This window comes from Scedosporium apiospermum (assembly GCF_000732125.1).
Source record: "Scedosporium apiospermum strain IHEM 14462 chromosome Unknown SEQ_SAPIO_0154, whole genome shotgun sequence".
NCBI classification, from domain to species: domain Eukaryota; kingdom Fungi; phylum Ascomycota; class Sordariomycetes; order Microascales; family Microascaceae; genus Scedosporium; species Scedosporium apiospermum.
The window spans coordinates 1051413-1071406 of record NW_015971855.1 but is presented as its reverse complement, the minus strand read 5'-3'; the positions used below and the strand labels follow the sequence as shown (position 1 = coordinate 1071406).

The following is a 19994-nucleotide window of genomic DNA, read 5'->3' as shown; positions in this document are numbered from 1 at the left end:
ACTAGTGGGTTCGCCAATCGCTAATCGAGGGGGTATATTGGTTTTGTTTTCAACCTTTACCTTCGACGCGAGGGCTGTACATGATAACGCCATCTCTATTTCCATTGGGTTGTGCAGCATTTCGCAAAGACGCAAAAAAAGTAAGAAAAAGAAGGAGGCAAAAAAGAAAAGAGAAAAAAAAAAATAGAAGATAAACCGGAAGCGGATGGGGGACAACCATAGATTTGAATATGAGAATGGATGGATGCGTGTACTGTATCTGGGTTAAAACAAAGTAAGAAGAGGCGAGGAGCGATACAAGTCGTACGCCGTAACTCGTGTGTAGTGTAGTGTCATGGCAAATCGGTGTATGGGGGATCCAGGGAAGGCACGAAAAAAAAAAAAAAGGCGAGGGAATGATGTGTATGGAAGGAAGCAATGATTGATTATGAAGTGAGTAATGGGGACGTTATATACACAGGCGACAAAAGGTGTCTTAAGTGCTAGGTTGATGATATGCAGTGACGGGATTGGGGTATTCCGCTCTAGGCCTTGGGACCTACTCAGCCTGCTCGCATCGTCACATGGGCGAGCTGGTAGGATCCGAGGCCGAAGCTATAAGTTGGGTGTAGTGACGCCGCTGGTAGGGGAAGGGGTGGAGGAACTAATCGGACCAAACACGAGGCTCGACTTGAAGGGGGGGCCGAGTCAGGCCGCCGTTTTTAGACCAGTGTTGAAGGGCGGGCGTTCATGTCTGCTGCATCGTTCCGGCCTGGCCACCCAGCTGGCGCTTGACCAGCTCGCGGGCCCAACGGGCAGTCTCGATGGTGCGGGGCTGGAAGTCGCGGTTCGACTTGGTCTGCTTGATCATGGTGGTGAGCCAGTCTTGGCGGAAGGCTTCGACAAGCTCACCGTTGGGGTAAGCATCCGCAAGGTCACTAACGACACATGTTAGCGGCTAGTTACATGGCAGAAGAATCAATAGAAAAAGAACTCACCCAATGACGCCCATGGCCGATCGCATGAGAGCCTCACTTCTATTGAGATCATCCGCAATCATCTGGAGCAGGTTGAAGATGGACGGCACGAATTGTTGAAGGACACCAGCTGCGATGTTTGGTTAGCGATGCGGCTCTCCATCAACGGGAACTACCGTTTGTCCTGTCGAGGGACGGAAAACTCACTTTTGTTGCTGGCCTTCATAGCAGGGACAATGCCGCCCCAAGCGTCCATAATACCCTCGCGTAGGGAGACGACGTAGTCGAACATCTCGTACGGGCCATCGGGAGAGGCAGTAACGCTCGACGCCTGCTGGAGGACTTGGGCGACAACGGGCAAGTAGGTCTCGAAGTGGCCCTCGATGGCGACGGCGATATCACCAAAACATTGGAGAATCGCAGGCTTGAACTGGTTCGAAAGGCTGGTGCTCTGTTCATGAGAGAGAAAAAAAAAGGTTAGCAAATGAGGGGCATGAGACAATTGGGAGAGACGACAAACCCTAAGATTGTTCAAGAGATAGTTCATAAAGTTGTCGCAGTAAGGCTGGCTGCGCTCGCCCAGGGATCGAGTAATGTCGCTGACGAGGCCAATAGCCATGGAGCAGAGACCGGGCTCATCCTGGTTGCCGAGCGCGCTATACAGGAATGGGCTAAAGGCCTCCATGTACTTCAAGAAGTCCTCGCCTACCGCTGTCGCAAGAGCGCTGATGGCGGCAAACACAGCCTCGGGAACGCTCGACTTTCCACCCACAGTGCTGAGGATCTGAAGGAGCACCTGCATAATGCGGTCGCCCTGGGGGGCAATCTCATTGTCGAGGCGTAGGATAATGGCTTGGAGAACGCTCGACAAGCTGGTCTGCATGTCGGAAAGCGTAATCTTGTCCTCAACGCTGACTACCTGGGTCTGCATAGGAACAGTCTCCTCAAGCCTCTTAAGGATGACGTCGGAGAGAGAGGCCACAGCCTGCAAGCTCTCGTTGGCGGCGTTCTGGACGAAGACGTTGAGGACTTCGTACACAGCAGTACGGGTCGCCGAGTCGCAGTCGTTGCGGGCGGAAAGGTTCAGCAGGTGGGTGACGCTGTTGTTGAAGTGGGGCGTGAGCGGGTTAGTCTGGGCACCGGGTTCGCCGGCAAATCGCTCGGCCAAGTTCATAAGCGCCCAGCAGCACGACGCAGCCATCTTGGGGTAGTTGGTAAGACCGTTGAAGAGAGACTGGATAAGGGGCTCAAGGTGAGTTGACGCGTCAATAGCGCTGGGGCACGCCTCCGTAATGCGGCCCAGTGTGTAGGCGGTCGAATCCTTGACGTGGAGCGAGCTGTCTTCCATCATAGCAATCAAGGGAAGCAGAGCCCGCTTGATAATGGGATCGAGGACCTTTTCCTCAGGGCCCTCCATCACAGCACCGAAAGCGGAAACGGCGGCATCCCTGTTATGCCAGTCGTCGTTTCGTAGGTTGCCCTCGACAAACTGGAGGACGGGGGTAAGAATGGAAGAGCCAACAGCCTGGGCATAGAGCGACAGACATTGGTAAGCAGCTCGGGAAATGTTGTACTCGTCGTCCGAAGCATCCTCATCCTGCTTGGTGAGTAGCGTAAGGAGAACGGGCACAACTTCGTTGGCGGCGACTCTCGCGAAGTTGTAAAAGGGGCGGATCTGATCAGAACTCTCAACCTACATTCGAAATTCGGGTTAGCCTCGTGTTGCCTGTGGAAGAGGCGGGAGGGCCGCCTTGAGTAGGAGAACAAGCAATAACAATAGCAAGAAAAAAAGATGAGCAAAAAAGCAGGGGATGGGGGTAGGGGCGGTACGAACAGTCGCGTTGTCATCTTCTATGCTGATTTCCTCCTCGCAGACCGTGCTCCAAAACTCGACAGCGAGCTTCGCAACATCCTCGTCTTCCGCCTTCATACCAAGAATGGTGAGGCCAAAGAGGGCACGCTCCATGTAGAAGCGCATGTTATCGTAGTAGAGACCCATGATTCGGTTCAAGCAACCGAAAGCACCCTGCTGGATGCGAGAGTCGGAGGCCTGGGTAGCCTCGCACACGACTTGCATGATGTAATTTCGCTCGCCCTCATGCCTGAAGTTGTTACCAACAAACTCTAGGGAATCACCAAGGGCGGTGATGGCGGCGAGGCGAACTTCCAGGTTCTCCTCCTCTTTTCTCGCACCCTGGACGACGGCTGTGAGAATGGCGTTGGAGTGGCTGATGAGGCTGGCTCGCAGTTCGGGGTCTTGGGACTCGCAGATGTAGCCGATAGTGGTCAGGGAAGCCTGCTTCTGATGGGGAGCGCCGTCGCTGACGTTCTTAACGAGGATGGTCATCAGGTCGGCCCACTGGTTCCGCGGTAGCTCGATGGCCGCGATGGCGGAGATGACTTGAGCGGCGGCATTGCCAGCTTGGGAGTTGGATGACGCGAGGGTCTGGAGAGTAAGCTCCTTAACCCTGTTTTTCGTGTCATCGTCCGTCTGCTGTAGCCACTTGGATTGGAGTTCTTGGTGTCTCGCGAAGTCTCGGGCGGTGAAGGCGTTTTTCAGGGCAATACCGGCAGCAGCTCGAATGGGGCCTTGCGCTGAATCGTTGGCAAGCTCTTGTACTAGCGTGGCGAGATATAGGGGCTACAGAACATCGAGAAAGTGGTTAGCTTCGTTCAACAGGCAACAAACCAAGGGTATGGCAGGGGCGAGTGGCAAGGGGAGGAAGGGGAGGAAGGGGGAGAAGAAGTAGAGAACGGGAGTGCCCGGAAAGCACGGGAAGGACATACAAAGTTGTTTTCAGCAGCTTGTGAGAGTTGTTGTTCGGCATCATGGCGCAATGTCGCGTCTGGGAAAGTGTCAGAGGAATGCAATCAGGGGAGAATTAACGTAGCGGAGATATTTGCAAAGTGGGCAGCCCGAGGTGTTGCCAGCCATGAAGCTGGCGTAGCCTCGCAACTCCAGGTTGCATATCTGCTCTGCCTCAGATGCATGTGCATGTAGCCCTGCCAGAGAAAGGAGCGAGGATGATAGGCAGACAGGAGCGGGAGGGGTTTAGGGATGTATTTTTCCTTGTTTTTCGTGTGGGATTCCTTACCTGGAGACAGCGAATTGGCCAGAACCTGGTTGATCTCGGTGTTTGACATGTTCTTGTTTTTTTGTGTTTTTATTTCCTATGATCACTCTTCCTAAACAGGCGGAGGTAGGAGAGAAGGGATCAAGGGAGGGTTGTCGGAGAGTTGATCCGTGATGGCGGCGAAGAGGGGTGATGCTGTTTGGAGTTGGAGGTGCAGAAACTCGACTTGTTTTTTTACTTTGTACTTGGTTGTCTAGGAGTAGGCAAACCCCGTGCAGGCTCGAGGACGCGGGGTGGGCGGGCTAGAAAGTTCGCTGAGAAGAGAAAGAGGGAGAAACGGTAGAATTGAGGGTAAAAAGAAAAAAAGAAAGAGGGAAGGAAGCAGGAACTCGGCGAAAAAGGGAAGTCGAAAGTGAAGGGCCAAAAAAAGTTCGAAAGTAGTGTAGCAAACGGGGAAAGGTTGCAAAATAATGTAATCTAGCGTACGAAGGTAGCGTGGGTGGTTCAAGCCAGGCGATCAAGCCCCAGCAGCTGGCAGCAGCAACTAAGGCCGCAGCTTTGGACAATGCCTGTGGCAGAGATTGATGATTTGATTACATACTTCAAGCCAGAGAGGTCAGGTCTATCTTTAACTTTGGCCTTCACATGGTCATAATCCGAAGTAATGCCTGCGCGGGAATCTACTTTACAGGGCTCTACAAAGTGCGGACAGAGCACACACAGATAACTTCATCCACTGTTCTCGTCGCCTGGCTGGGACGGAAGGACCATGCATGTCGACGTTGTGTATAAGTACGAAGCCTGGCGAGGCCAGGCAGTGTACACTAGGTTTATGCCACCGACCACTGACATTCGTCATGCCCATGCCCTCAATGAAGTCGCACCTTCTTTGTCTGAGCATGAAGTTTCTCAACCGTCCACCTTGACGCCAGTAATGCGCTCCACTGAGCTGCACAAGAGTGGGAAATGAGGGTGATAATCTTGTCTCCTAGCCCAACAAGCCGATCCAAGGCTAGGCCCGTTCCCTCCCTGTAAAGAACTAAAGTAAATGATGCTCAGGGGGGCGGTCCAGCAATTCCCACATCGATCGAAAAATCCGGCGGTGGCTGTGGAGAAAACAGAAACGGAAACGGAAAAGATTGAGGGGTGAAATCATTTGTTTGTGTCCCGGCCAAAAGTAAACAGACCCCTCCATAGTCCAGCCTGCTCCGAAATGCGCATGTCGCCTGGCACTTTCCGTGTTTTCTTCCTTTGTTCTCTGCGCTGCATATTCTGGAGCTTTCCACGCGAAGTACAGGCTCCTGACTCGGGGACCTTGAGAGCATCAATATTTCGTAGGGCGTTTATGGACATCTATTTTAACTACTTCAGCGAGTTCATAACTTTTTTTTTTTTTTCTTAAGAGCGAAATGGAAGTCAAGAAGTCAAGGAGAAATACCACTTGTACTTATGCGGGGGGATTAGGTGGTATAACTTGTACACATCTTTTGGATTGTGTAACGAATGTGTCAGGATCACAATCCCACGCACTAACAGGTACCTCCTCTCATCTCCTTGGTACAACAGAGTAAGTACTACGAGGGGCAAGAGCACAAAGGAACATCGCAGCCACACGCATCTCTGAGCTACTTTGTGATACTTCGCACTAGGCAGCCTGAAGGCCTTTCTAGCCTTGATTGTGTTGTCGTGGAGTGTACCTCGGTACACAGGTACGGTGTACTTCGTACATTACTTCAAGTTTGTAGGGAAGTACGAATCATGCCCACCGCCGATTCAAGGCAAGCCCGGAATCCAGTTATGCATGGAAAATGCAGGCCTTACCACTGCCGGCGGAAGCATTGAATAACATGTGCTTCCTTGCCCGTTTATCACCCCCATCTCCGAAAATTGGCAACTAACTGAAAATAGGACGTACGAAGAGTGATAATTGGTGCCGGTTTCGTTTCTCGTTTCTAGTATATTATCAAATGGCTCAATTGTTGCCCAGTAATGATGACGTGAGGACCAGAGGTACGAAGTACATATCAACACCTCCCTCCCACAGCGAAGGCAGACATGTCAGAGGCGCTACTTCGTAGATTTTGGTAGGACCTCAATAGTACCACGTCATTCAACTAGGCCGCTTGCCAGCTACATTGAACATCATGCGCCCCATGCATCCGACCTAAGTCCCGCACGCTTCCTATCGATAACCCTAAAGTCTCTCGAAAGTTCCATTTTAAGCCTCCATTTCCTATCTCATAACCACGCCCTTCCAAAGAAACCAAACGAGAAAGGAACAAAGAGACGTACCATCGGCTTGAGACCGGACCCGATGAAGTAAAGGTCCACGAGGCAAGCAACAACTCGCCCACTATCAGGTAAATCACGATCTGAATGACCCTCGCAAAAAAGCGCATTTACGATCGATCTTGGCTTTATATCTCCCGTCACAGGGCTGCTCTACTGCAGGGATTGATTCGCTGTTGGTCACTGCACGTGATACCTTTTTTTCGGTGTTGTTCCTTCCTTACAACCCAGACCGCTTCATGAAGCCTTGACCACGGAACGCCTGCCCTATGTACCAGTAAGTCTGCAGCACCAGCTGCAGCTGCCTGGAGGGCACATGGTCCCTGCCATTCTACCATTTCGACGTGGAGGCCTTAATAGTGTAAACTACATAAGAGGTGCGCTACGGCTTTCGAGAAGCTGGGCCTTGGTCCACTAGCTTCCGTCCGGGCAACCCCGACAGCCGGGCTCAACGGGAGGGAAGCAGTGGATGCATGCTCTCAGACACGACGATTTACATCCCAATGCAGGGTGTGTTCAGCCACATATCACACCCATTCTCTTCACCGCAAAACATTGTTGAGCAACAGTGTCCGACATTTAAACTAGTTATGAAATCTTCTACTTAGCACATTTGGAATCTGCTCCTATCTTGTAATGTAGAAACCAAGTCTCTGCATAGAACAACTCGAGCTCCCATTTCACTAGTTCTCCAGCGTCGGATGGAATGGGAGAAGATAAGAAATAAGATGTTTGGAGTATATACACCAGCTCTCTCGGGCTCTAATACTAGTTTTAAACCCTATCATATGTTAGAAAAATCAAGGTGCATAGTGAACCGGACGGCACCGTTCGGAGCCGCTGTTTTACTGCGTCCGTCGACCTTTTTTTTTTTTTTTTTTTTTTTTTTTTTTTTTCCAGAATCCGTCCTACAGTAACACTCATACTCACGCCAGCGCACCGTTCGCCGAGTCTGTCGGCTCTGTGGAAGCGTCTCTGGCTCGCGGGTCTCCGTGGCACGGGCTTAATAGAGCGTTCCTTGTACTCCTGGGGTAGTTGATCTGAAGTGACATGTGTTCATTTTCAAGTTCTTTGTTAGTTCCCCGTTCCAACCTCGATGGGAGGACTACAGCCAACTACCTCATCATCGTGTCTGGCATGGATGCCACTTTTCCTCCTATCTTTCCACCTTAGTCTCTCGTTTTAACATAGAATCTATAATACTCTAGAAATTCCAGTTCCAAACGATCTACGAAAACCCTATAGTAGCATTGCTTCCGGTAGAATCAGTAGGCCTCTTCGTCAAGCATATCCGCCTCCCAGGACTATGATCATGCCAGGCGTATACTTCAATTGCGGCCACTTCCTCGGGAAGTCATGCACAGCCCTTTCTCTTGCTCAATCCAGCAGGCTGAAAGTCTCTGTATTTCTTCTCCATGTTGAAGTCGGGCATAGGCCGTGTCTTTGGGTCAAGTATCCGCTCATATAGACCCAATTGTGGCATATCACCTCATCGTCAGCGTTGCCCATCAGAGTTTGTAGAATCATCAATGATGTGAGGGCAATTCGTTTTATGGCCCTGATGCAACTCGTCCGGGGGCGACTTGTAGTAGTAGTCGTAATACAGTTTCTTGTGTATTTCGTTGAGGCAACGGATCTGATTGACACCATCTGGGCGATGTATGCATCTGAACCGTCATTCTAAGACATTGGTGCCTTGACGCAAATCGAGGTGTCTTTGCCTAACCACCTCAGATCAGTAATGGATAAGGGAAGCGGACGAAACCTTCATAATCACACATACAAAAGACTCCCATCTTCTTTAGTTCGCCGTTGACATGAGGTCGCAAGCATCTTTCATCGAATCTACTTGATCAACACAAGACTGGGAATATCTTCTAAGACGCACTCTCTCGGGTCGCCTTATTGTTTCCTGCTGTCTCTAGTCCCCCGCGGCTCAAGTGACAGCTGGAAACAGAGGAGATTCTGTGTACTGGGCAAACAACTATCGCGATCGGCGTTTTCATTTAAGAACCAAGAAGATCAATAGCTAGCCACTTATATTCAGTTGAGTCTCGATTCATCATTCTGAATGTAGTCACTCACTATAAAGTCAGCTCTCAACCAACAACCTGCGCCTCTGTTATCATCTGAAAGACCTTGCGCTATCAACAAAGTTTTGAGCAAGTTCCATGTTGACGCTTCCCTCTGTGCTCATCTGCCGATGCCCTTCGGTAGCAGTTGGGGGCTCAAGAACCGCAAAAGTTCCTACAATTCACCCGCCCGATTAGGAAGTCATCCCATTCCAGAGCCGTACTTTTGTAGCTGTATCCAGTCGGTGATAGGTCAATTAAGCGCCACCGGGTGAAGTCGCCGGGAGGTGCAGGTCGGAACTCTAAGACTCTGAGAGTCTTGAGATCGACAGATCGGGCCTCCCAGTATGGCAGGTAGTACAAGCACCAAAGAGCTGTTGGATCTGGTTTGGTCCGCCCAGGAATACGAATCGCCAACATCCGGTAGTTTCAGTGTTTTGCAAAAGTAGCATCGATGGTAGTTGACGTGATTTGGTCGCAGCCGGCTTGTTGGATATAAAATCAGGGGATGCCCTCACCTCTCGAGACTTGACGGGATCTAGATCACTGACCTTTATAAAGCTATCCTAGCTAATTCTGTGTGAAATTCTACCCGAAACAGCTCCTGCCTAACAATCTTCGCCATGAATCACGAAGGCTTTCAATCTCGCCTTGACCAAGTCAAGGATGTCCTCCAACGATTCGGGCTGAACGTAAGTGGGCGAAGGCACACCACTCCTGTTAACAGAATCTCCGTGAAGCATGATCGCAGTATGTAAACTAAATCCGCCCCTCAAAAAGGCCAGAGATATTAGCCCGATTGCGTATGAAGAGGACTGTCCATTTCCATACAACAACTTCATCTACAAGATCTCCCTCTCGGAGCCTGTCACCGCAGACTCCTTTGCAGCAAATGCAGCTCCATGCACCTTCGCTCCCCGCAGCCAGGGCATAAACGACCTAGTCATCCGTCTCAGCAACAACAAAGCCGAGGGTCTGAATCAGGCCAATCGTGTAGAGAATGAAGTCGCCTCCCTGTACCTCGCCCGCAAGGGACTGGAGTCATCACATAAGCCCGAACTAGCCGAGGTGGTTCCCGCCGTGTTCGCGTGGCAGTCAGCCAAGAGTTCAGACCGGGAGTTGGGTTGGATCTTGATGGAGTTTAAACCTGGCGAATCGCTTGATGGGCACTTTGCTTCTCTATCTGATGTCGAGAAGAAGAGTGCCATCGACCAGATTGCCGACGTCTTCTCCGGAATTCAGACCGCCGCTTTGCCCAGCACGGTTACGTCCTTCGGAGGCCTTACTGTCAACGACAAAGGGGAGATTATAAGTGGGCAGATGACGACTATAGACTCTGAAGGTGCACCATGGAGCACTTACATTGATTTCTGGAAGGCAAAATTGGCGTCCCAGCTCAAGGGCGCTGAGGAGAGTCCGGCTTTGAAAGGTTGGGAACCTAACGGTGTGAGAGAGCGGATAGACAAGTTTCTCGCTTCTGATCTCGAGGGATACCTCGTCGATGCTGGGGTAGACCTGACCAAGCGCGCTCTGATCCACGGTGACCTAAGTAAGTGCCGCCCTGTTCCTGCGTTTCTTCACTTTCAGTATGTACTCTACCTCTTCTCCCAGCTTGCTGACCCCTTAAAATCAAGCCCTGAACAACATACTCTTCGATAAACAGTCCACCAAACTCACAGCTATCCTCGACTTCGACTTCTCCACCATCCTCCACCCCACCCACGAATTCTTCACATCCCTCCAAGACCTAGGCGGCAACACCGGCGGCGTCTTCGGCCCGGACCCGACCGCCGGCCTCCTCTCCGACGCCCTGCTCACGGGCGACTTCGACGTCCCCGGCGTCCCCGACGAGGCCGCCGATCTGTGGACACTCGCACGTACTTGGGACGCGGCGCTGGCTGCGAGGGGCACGCTTAGGCCTAGCATTATTGAGGGAATCGCTGCGTTGGAGGGGCTGAGGAGGTTGGAGGCGGCGTTGTGTCCGTTTCGGTTGGCGCATCCGATGTTTCTGAAGAGGAAGACGGGGGAGGAGATTGAGAAGGAGCGCGCAGTTGCTGAAGAGACTCTGCTCTCCCGTCTTGCTTCGCTGGGGTTCTGATATCAGTTGAAAGAAGCTTCGGTATTTTCACTCTTGTTCAAGCTGAGCGGTTTGGAGATCGAAGATCTAACTGGGGCTCACCACACTAGCTGTCTACTCAGTGGCACGGGAATGTGAACTAACTTATGGATTGATCCAAGAATGTATGAAATCAGTTATATATCATGGCGCAGCCGTTTGAATCAAAGGCTGCTTTAAACTCGTGTTGGATGGCTCCAACTAGGACCGTAGAGGGAATGCAATGTTGCCTCAATATCCATCAGCGCCTCCCCACCTCTGCTGCGCCGTCTTCTATCGAATCGTTTGAATGAGATATGTACAGAGAAACCAATTAATAAGGAGAAAAAGCTGTCGCCTCATGAGAAATGAGAACGACGGATGAGAAGCCAAGATGACGTGAAATGTATACAGAATAAACAAGAAAAAGAAAAGGAAAGAAAAAAGAGCTCTCAGGAACCCCTAACTTGAACTCTCTAACCCTTGTGCTGTCCCCCCAGGAATGCAAAACCCATGTTCAGTCATTGGAGAACCATGTCAAGTTCGACCAAGCAATCGATCGGGCTTCTACCAAGTGAAGCTCTCCTCAATAAAGTCAACTACCGTACCTTCGTCTTGAACCTCACGTGAAGCACTGCGGACATCATCAGCAAGAGCACCGGACCCGCAAACAGTGACGCAGAGAGCGCCCTGTTGTTCGCGGACTTCTTTGCGAAGAAGCATCGGAATGTTAGGCCGACCGGGGAACAGCTGAACCGTCCAGCTCGCCGACGTAATCTCTCGGGGATTCTTAGGCCGAGTGATGAAGAGCTGGATACGGAGAATGTCCTTTCGGTTCGGTAGCCTGAGAACCGTGTCCATCCAGGGTCGAACCCACTCGAGGGCCTCGTAGTCTCGGACCACCCAGACCAGGGTTATCCTTCGAGTCGCCACAGTGCCGGCATTGTATCCTTCGATGAGTGGGCGTAGGTACGAGATTTGATGCGTGATTCCGGTGGAACCGGCGAATAGGACCACATGCCCGTAACTGTTGAGCGAATGGTGACCCCCGTAAGGGCCCTCCATGGCTGCTCGCATGCGCAACACCTGCGTGTTGTTCAACGCCGCCATCTCGTAGAGTCTCCTGGTGAATCCGGTTTGCGCGCCAATGACGAAGGAAACTGAAGTTGTCGCTCGCTTCTTGTCGATGAGAATGCTGGAGCATTCTTTCTCCGCAATTGGAAGCGCTTTGGAGTCCGGGGTGTGTTCGACCCACGCAATCGAGAATGGGTGCGATTCCCACGGCTTGATGCCCTTGAAGCGGATGTACGCGTGGGAGCCGGGCTTGATGTCGACGTATCGAGGAAGATGCATGGTTACTCGAGTTGTCTCGCCAGGCATAGCTTCTACGATTGCCTCAGTATAGCCCTTCGCGGACCAGTTGTTCCAGGCAAGGTTGATCATTCGCCAGAGCCTCTCTGCGAACCAGAGGCACATGATGGCCATGATCCAAGGCAGTTGTGGAAGAGCTCCTATGTCAGCCACAGCGCAGTGGACCCAAGTGCAGACGAAGATGATGAAGGCAAGGATAATGTGGACGTTGAGGAACGTCTCGTAGAATGCGTGTCGGAGTGGCGAGACAGACAAGATGAGAATGAGTATCAGCGCAACGGTTCCAACCATTCCAGACGAGATGAAGGATTCGCCCATGACCCTATCTGAGACGGACTTCCAACCTCCATCGGCGACCTGAACGATGAGCCATGCGATTGTGTGGATGACGGCTTCTATGACAACCAGTCTTCCCAACCACCGGTGGATGAGGTTGTATGTGTCGAAGCTCACCTTGAGCCAGGGGATGAGCAGGTTGTTGCGTGCAGCCAGAAAGATGAGGGGAACCATGTTGACCATCGAGAGGGTGCCCGATCGGCCTCGAAGCTCGGCACAGAACGAGTACATGTTCTCGTTGTGCCAGTTCAGCACGAACATGTAGACGATGTTGCTGACGATGAGGATGCTGAGGAGGACAAAGTGAAACCTGGAAGGCAGGGTGCCGATGTTGACTGCATTCGAGAGCTTGATCTCGCGGTTATGCCGTTTCTTCCAGAGGGGAGCATAAAGAATCTGCTTCTTGAACCAGGGTAGCCAGGTCCACTGGCTGTACTTCCAGTAATTTTGCCTATCCCCGCCAACGGACATGGCCGACACCCGACGGATGTGCATCCACATGATCTCGACAAGGCGAACTGAGAGGACAACGAGCACCATGATGCCAAGCGTCCACCAGAGCACGTCCTTGAACACGAGGTTCATTGGTTGGTTCACACCGTTAAGGGCTGAGTGGTAAGGCGCAATCGTCGATGTTGTCTCGGCCTCTTCGGCTCGAGTCCCGAGGCCATGCAAGGCCAAGGTCCCTGAAGGACCATCGAATTGTTGATTCGGATCCATCGTGGGCTGTGTTCGAAGTGTGAGAGAGGGTATGTGTGTGTGAGAGGGTTGAATGTGTTTTCCAGTCAGGAGAGATCGTATCAAGCACTCCTTAACGTGGCTAGCTTGGGGTGTATCAAAAGAACACTGGCCAGGCCGAGTACGTCACAATGCAGGAATCGTTTGATAGAAATAGTCAAGAACAAGGGAAGTCCTCGAACTCAGGCCAGTTGCATTGCAGGCTCGTCAGTCGAGAGACAAAGGATAGGCGAGGTCCAGAAGAAAGGTCGTGACCAGGAAGAGGGACGGGGCCCAGGTTGTTTAGAGTCAGCTTTGTAGAGAGCGTGACAGGTTCTTGTCGTCGACAAACAAAGAGAGGGTAATCGGGATGCCGGTGTAAGTCGGATTCCTCCGTCTTCACAGGGCCAGTAATACCCGTCGTCCGATTGCCTGTTTGGGAAGTTTTGGGTTGACGGGCAATATATTATGGCGTGTTTGCCCCACGATGTCAGGGTTTTTTCTGGTCTTCTGTGCCGTGTGCCCTCTATGCAGTTCGGAAGACGGGAATGGGTAAGGCTAAGAAGGAGGATGAAGTCTGGTGGTCGGAGCCAAATGTATACTGGCTACTGCTGGCTGCCTGTCGAATCGAAGGATGGTAAATGAGTTGGAGCTCGTTGCTACTGGAAACCTTGCCAAGAAGCCCGAGTTGGAGTTGGAAATTGAACGCCGAATCTGTCTCGAGCGATGCGATATCTAGTCGTCTCGTTTACCTGCTCGAGTTCGGAAATTGGATACAAGAAGTGGATGCTTGCACAGCGAGCGTCGATTGATAATGGTGAAGAATGAAACGGTGGCTGGTGATCGAGTCGTGGATGAGGGTTGGTGTCTTGGATGAATCCGTTCTTTTCCTCGTGGGCGGATATAAAAATAGAAATGAAAAAAGAAAGATGAATAATGAAGAGAAAGATGAAAAGAGAGGCTGGAGCAAGTGAGGAAAAGAACGTGTTCACTAAACGTGAGAGGAGGAAGATGAAGTGGAAGCCTGGTGAAGTTGATGACTTCTCTGGATCGCTCTTTCCTTGTCTTTTTGTTCAAGCTCTCAGTCACGCCTGGTGACAACAATGATGCCTCGACTTAAAAACAAAGAAGGACAACGACGAGGTTGGCAATTCAGGGTCCAGAGCCCATTTTTAAACGGACCTTCCTATTTGTGAGCTCGTCTGGCCAGGGTCTAGAAGAGGTTAAGAACACGAGACATTGTCTTTTTGACTGCAGCTGGCATGACCCCTGACACTATCAATCGCGGCGTGGAGTCGCCAAGATCCACTCGCTCAGCACATGCAAGGCAAACAAGCAAGAAAAGAACTGTCGATTCTTACACTACTTCGCAGTTGGGGCCCGAGATGGCACCATCAACCTTTCCTAGCGTGCTGTCGGTTCTCTGGATCCATCGCCTAACGCGGCGTCAGCAACTCCCACGAGAGAAGGGATGGGAATCCGGCCTGCCGCAAAATGGACCTCTCCTCGCCACGATGGCTCTCAATAAGGGGCGGTGGGGAAAACAACCATGGCTTACGAGGGACGGGATTCGTCGCCGTGGACAAACGATAGGGTAGAGTGTTGCCCTATCACTTCGGGTGCCCATCTCAGCTTTTCGTACAATCCAGGGAAACACCGCGCCTTACTGGTTCAGTGTTTCTGAAACACGCTTTTGGGGACTGTCCAGAGCCAGTGGTTCGTGGGTCTACGAACCGGCTTCCCGAAAGGCAAGGTACTACAATCCAGGTGGGCATGGCTTCCACGGGAAGGTACCCAACAAAAGGGGGCCCAAAGGTGGAGGAGGACGCCGACAGGGTGGTGCTCCCACTGCAACGTGATCCGTCCTCCAACCAGAGGCAACGAGGCCCAGTGGAGAAGGAAGCCAAGAGCGCACCAGGGGTTTGTGTATTTATGATTGGCTCCCACTCTGTGCAGGGCCTGACGACCCCTGGCTCCCGCAGCGTAGTGTAGCACTAGATAGATCTCCACTGAGTGCTCCATTCTGGTCACCGGAATCCAAAACGAAAAAGAGGAAAAAATTGGATGACATCTCTACACTCTCCACGGCTTCGTAACACGACCCCGCCCGCAGCGATGGTAGTATCCTGAATCGATCCAGCAGAGAAGCCATGCTTGATTGATGGAGGTCAACAGTCCGCTATATACAGATGGTTCGATCGAGCCGACCAAGTCGGACCACAAACTGGTTACTGGGTTCCTCTTGACCACTTCAGGCTGCTTGTGAGTAAGACAAAGGGAGGGGGGTCCAACGCGGAGGCGGGATGTTCGGCTTCTCTCATCCATATGGATCTTAGAAAATCTATCCACAACCAGACCGAAGAAGATGATTGATGGCTTCTGCTTCTCTCATGGCTGGCCTAATGGAAGGGCTCGGGGATCACACTAACACTTGCCCTCCATCTTTTGTTCAAGCACACAGCTAGGCAATATCAACAATCGATCAACATCGTACCACGGGAAATCATAACACCGCGGCACTTCACATTGAACAGAGAATATACTGCGGATAAACTCGCTAGCGCTCCCCATGACCGACAAACTGCGCAGAAGCGCTGATATCATCGTTCGTGGCATGCCCAGTGTACTTCGTATGTATAAATGAATTAACCATCAATAGGGCTTGTTGCATTTACTCCCAACAGCCAGGATCTAAAATATGGGGGAGGCTGGATTGGGCGCTGTTTAGGATTGGAGGCGGCCCTGCAAATCTTAACCCGCTCCGCGGGGAATAATAGAGCAATGAAGCAATCTAGACGATGCAACCCAAATTGAGAGAGGAACTCGGTCGGATTCCAGTGACCTGGTGGCCTGTTTTTGGGGCAGGAAAAATTTAGAGTTACAGCTGGGGACTGCATGAATCAGACGATGGCGTATATTTTTCCAAATCGCTTATCGCCAAACTCGTCGATCCTCAATGTCCAGGATAAATTCGGCCCCCAACGAGGTCTACCAAGCATGATCAATTCTTGCCGCCTTGTTTGGTTGCTTGAATGCTCAGGCTATCACTTACAAGTACATAGCAGACGAGACCCGATATACTTCTGACTGCAGTAGATGTGGGTAGGCTCTCGGCGCCGGAGCCTGGATAACGACGGCGCCCAGAGTCGAAACCAATGTGCCTTTGTTTTTCCCCATTGGTTCCAACATCGATGACTGGACCCATCTTGATGGGTTTTCGACGACCCAGTGAGCTCAAGTTGGTTATTTTCTTCCGCCTAAGATAATTACGAAGCAGAAGAAGAGTTCTAGTCACGGTCTTGATAACCAGTTTCGGGATTCCCTGGACACTTCTGGTTCATGCGACGGAGATTAGGTTTTGGGTGCAATCTTAGACTCACCGTTATCTGGACATCTCAGACAAGGGACAAAAGCGCCTTAATATACACTAATAGGCAGGGGCCAGGCCAAGAACGACAGGGAGGGACCACATCGTGGAGAGGGCGTTGTGCAATGGAACATGACGAGCTCGTTGCAATCCAACGTTTCCTCCAAATTTGATAATGATACGGAGTACCTGGGTACATGTTCGAAGTGCGTGCATCGGATGACAAAGCAGAAACTCCTCGGTGTCTCCTGAAATATTTAACAATGGAGCCTGCAGATGACGACACCCGTCCAAATTGAAAATCATACTTAAGCCTCAGGCAGAAATTCGCATCACCTCATGCATCAATTGAAAACACGAAGAGCTCGGCTTTTCGCATGTTGCTTATGTAAACATCCGGAGAAATCCGGGATTATTCCGAGGCGCTGGTGAATTTGCCTTGCACGATGTGAACGTCTGGTCATTAGAACTACGTGAGTGGCTTTTGCATCAGCATCACCTTAAGCCATCGATCATGGGTACCAGCGCGTCCAAACCGTCCGCCAATGGCGCGGCCTACGAGTGGAAGGGGTGAGTTTGCCCCGGTCTTCCCGCTTGCCGCCGTGCATGCGACAGTCCAATCTTGAGATAGAAAGCGTGACTGACAAAATGCCTTGTCTGCGGCATTACAGATCGGGACCCATTGGCGCCTCCCAGGAGCTCGTAGGCTCGATACAATCGAGCAAGGAGGTATGGAGAACTGACATCATCGATTTCACGTGGAGATCCGGACTGTATCTAACGCATATTTTCTCTTGCCGCGAATGCTAGACCGACGCATCCAGGGCAAAGCTGATGGAGATCCACATCGAAGCGCGAGTCGCCGAAAAGCTCCGAGAACTCCACGAGAACGAAGCCGCCGCCCTAAAGGAGGCGCGAGAGAAGGTCTCCCTCGAGGACCTGCCCGCCGACGAGACGTTGACGAGCCACAAGGTATCCAAGGAGGTCGAGGCGCTGCGTGCGCGTCTGGAGGGCAGGAAGAAGATCAAGGATCTTCCGGAGGGCGTGGAGACGGCCCGGAATAATGTTATACGGTGCTTGAGGGATAATGATAGGAAGCCGCTTAACTGCTGGAAGGAGGTCGAGGCCTTTAAGGACGAGGTGAGGCAGCTTGAGAAGGGTTGGGTGGAGAAGACCGCCTCGTGAGGCTAGGACTTGGACGAGAGCTCGAATGCAAAAAAAAAAAAAAAAAAAAGTGATTCACTACCGAGAAGGAACTGGGCATCGTCGGTCATGCCATGTAAGACTACTGCCATGGGGATCCATGGCATATTCCAAAGAAGAAAAGAGTGTATAGACGGCTGGGTATAAATGAAAATCATAGTTTCGAATTTCTCTGTATTTTGGTCTCCCTAGTTATAGCCCTAAATCTGTAAAAAGGTCCGCGGTGCCCTCGGCCCCGTCTGGATGGCCGTCTCTATTCTGGAGTTGTTCCGCCTTCTTCAATTCTTCTCTTCGCTTCAAACCCTCAGCCCTTTTACGAGCTCTCCGCGCCTCGCTATCCTCCCACCCTTCCGGTTTCTCTCGGCCCGACTTACGATTCGCAATGAGATTTTCGAATCCCGAACGAAACCTCTCTATCCTCTTCTTGTTCTCCACGAACCTAGTATTGGCAAGGTCTACAAGAGTCTCCAGATAAGACGTAGACACCATAGACTGCCGTTTCCCCTTGACCTGGAAGCCAATCAGCGACTCAAAACCCAGCCCCATCGTGCGGATGGCGACTATCGGGATGACGTCCGACTCTCCGGCCGCACTGGTTACGTTTATCACGCCGCTTTCCCGGAATCCCGCCTGTTGTGCGCAGCGTAAGAGGGCTTGCGCGTGCTCTAGGGAGGCTGAAAGGACGTGGAGGATCTACAACAGGTCAGTAAAACTTCTTTCGTATGTAACGGAAGCATTTCTCCAAACTCCATAGCCCCTCCATGGTCAACGAAGTGCGCAGTTAAACCACGAACGGTTCTCTGCTGTCGCCCTTGCTTGGTTTTCTCCTTCTTCTTTTGTTTAATTTCACTACGCATACCATTGGCTCGAATTTGAAGTGGATGAACCTCTTCTCCTCATCACGCGCAGACTCGCCATCATCGCCATTTAGGCCGAACACGGCTTCCCAGTCTCTCCCAGGAGACGTATTCGCGAAAGGGTCATGCGAAACGTACAACCACGTTCCCCCACCTCCCTTCCCGCCAACCCCAGCAACGGTACTGCCCTCTCCACTTCCCGCCTCCGGACGCACCCTACTCCCCTCGAGGAAGACGCTAGCGCGTCCCGCGCAGCTGCTCGTCGTGACGAAGCCCTCTACGGCATTGACCTCATCGATCACGTCAATCAGGGCCTCATCGACCGAGCCCTTGGGGGATAGGTCCGTGTACTCTTCGGGAGGAAGCTGAAGCTGCGCAATGATTTTGGCCTTCTTCTCGCTGAACGTTGGTGGGGGTGGGGGGAAGTCGGGCATTGGTAGGCTAAAAAAAATGAAAGGTGGGCGGCGGGGAGGAGAGTTGACGTAAGAAAATGACGTTCCGCTGCAAAGAGAGTGGCAGGACAGGAGACAGCCGAGAATCGGAGACTCGAAAGAGAAGAAAGGGTCACGATGGGAATTAAAAAAAGAAGATGGGATTGGGGTCAACAGAGTTGGAAACAATCAGATATCGTGGTCACTGGGCGAGAAGCGATTACTTTAGCGATATCACCGTTTAGGTAGGCGATCACGTGATCGTTGCAAGTCCACTCCGCTCCCCAACTCATCCCAGACGCTCCTCATCACACATCTAAACCAACCCCTCCCACTGCTCTGCTCACAAAGCCAGACAACAATAAGTGATAGTGCACACTTTCAGAGTCTTGAAACGTTCCGGCCCGCCTACTCAAGTGATCGGTCTGCATTGCGGGATGAAAAAGTGTTTGGCACCCAACCTGGATTGTGGAGTCGCACTCCAGAGAGAATCTCCGAATCATAGATTCCGTTCGGCGGGATGAACCCTCTCTTGATGTGACGGGGTTTGGCGCACCATGTGTCCCTCACCGGCTATCTTGCACATTAGTAGTTCAAATTTTTGAAATATAGCCGCTTTCTTGTTCGGTCGGAGGGCCGGCCTGCACCTCAGGAAGAGCCGGAAAAGCCTCTCACTCTCACTGGCATTTCGAACAGTCTGCATGTCCCACAAGGGCACACGAGACGCGGATGTTGACCCAAAGCCGCATCAAGTTCTTCGGACTATGCATACCTCCAGAGCCAGAATAGATGGTCATACCTCCTCGATAGGACCTGTCCCACCTAGCCGTAGGCACGCATAGGGCGTCTCAAGTCCTAAGATGTTGTTAGTGAGAGCGCACCAGTCGCTGACGTCAGTCAAGATTGGCCTTGGCTGGCCTGGCCAAATGTAAGGGCCGTTGCCGTGTGGAAAGGTCCAATCGTCAAGTTCTTGTTGTGAAGTGTGAAGGTGGAATTCGTGAGAATGAAAAGAACAATTTCTCGAGTATACGGAAAGACTCGTTTAAACTTATAGATCCATGGGATTATTGAATAAAGCCGAAGTCGTGATCTTCGTTTGTTCACGTTTGAATTCCACGAAGGACCAAAAGAAGTCTTCTCGATAGGGCCAGATGTTGTTGTTGGTGGCAAAATATTCACACTGTCTAAATGATAATTAGCTTGCTGTGTTTTCAAACACTTCTCTA

General features: G+C 51.5%; 4 protein-coding genes and 1 pseudogene across 4 annotated transcripts; 2 read left to right on the top strand and 3 right to left on the bottom strand.

The window, feature by feature from the left end:
* Positions 1-727: 727 nt before the first annotated feature.
* Positions 728-4100, bottom strand: SAPIO_CDS10062 (uncharacterized protein; the record flags this gene model as incomplete). Its single annotated transcript, XM_016783720.1, has 7 exons — positions 728-917; positions 978-1086; positions 1164-1407; positions 1477-2649; positions 2791-3597; positions 3744-3802; positions 4052-4100. 7 exons carry the CDS (start codon positions 4098-4100, stop codon positions 728-730), a joined length of 2631 nt encoding a protein of 876 aa, XP_016639163.1.
* A 4914-nt stretch (positions 4101-9014) lies between these two features.
* SAPIO_CDS10061 (Phosphotransferase enzyme family protein) lies at positions 9015-10489 on the top strand (the record flags this gene model as incomplete). The annotated part of the gene is made up of 3 exons (XM_016783719.1): positions 9015-9083; positions 9172-9940; positions 10026-10489. 3 exons carry the CDS (start codon positions 9015-9017, stop codon positions 10487-10489), a joined length of 1302 nt encoding a protein of 433 aa, XP_016639162.1.
* A 564-nt stretch (positions 10490-11053) lies between these two features.
* Positions 11054-12913, bottom strand: SAPIO_CDS10060 (annotated as a pseudogene; the record flags this gene model as incomplete).
* A 3878-nt stretch (positions 12914-16791) lies between these two features.
* On the top strand, positions 16792-17462 carry SAPIO_CDS10059 (uncharacterized protein; the record flags this gene model as incomplete). Its single annotated transcript, XM_016783717.1, has 3 exons — positions 16792-16847; positions 16949-17006; positions 17088-17462. The coding sequence occupies 3 exons, from the start codon at positions 16792-16794 to the stop codon at positions 17460-17462; spliced, it is 489 nt and encodes a 162-aa protein (XP_016639161.1).
* A 210-nt stretch (positions 17463-17672) lies between these two features.
* SAPIO_CDS10058 (Uncharacterized protein) lies at positions 17673-18771 on the bottom strand (the record flags this gene model as incomplete). The annotated part of the gene is made up of 2 exons (XM_016783716.1): positions 17673-18173; positions 18340-18771. 2 exons carry the CDS (start codon positions 18769-18771, stop codon positions 17673-17675), a joined length of 933 nt encoding a protein of 310 aa, XP_016639160.1.
* Between the last annotated feature and the right edge of the window lie 1223 nt (positions 18772-19994).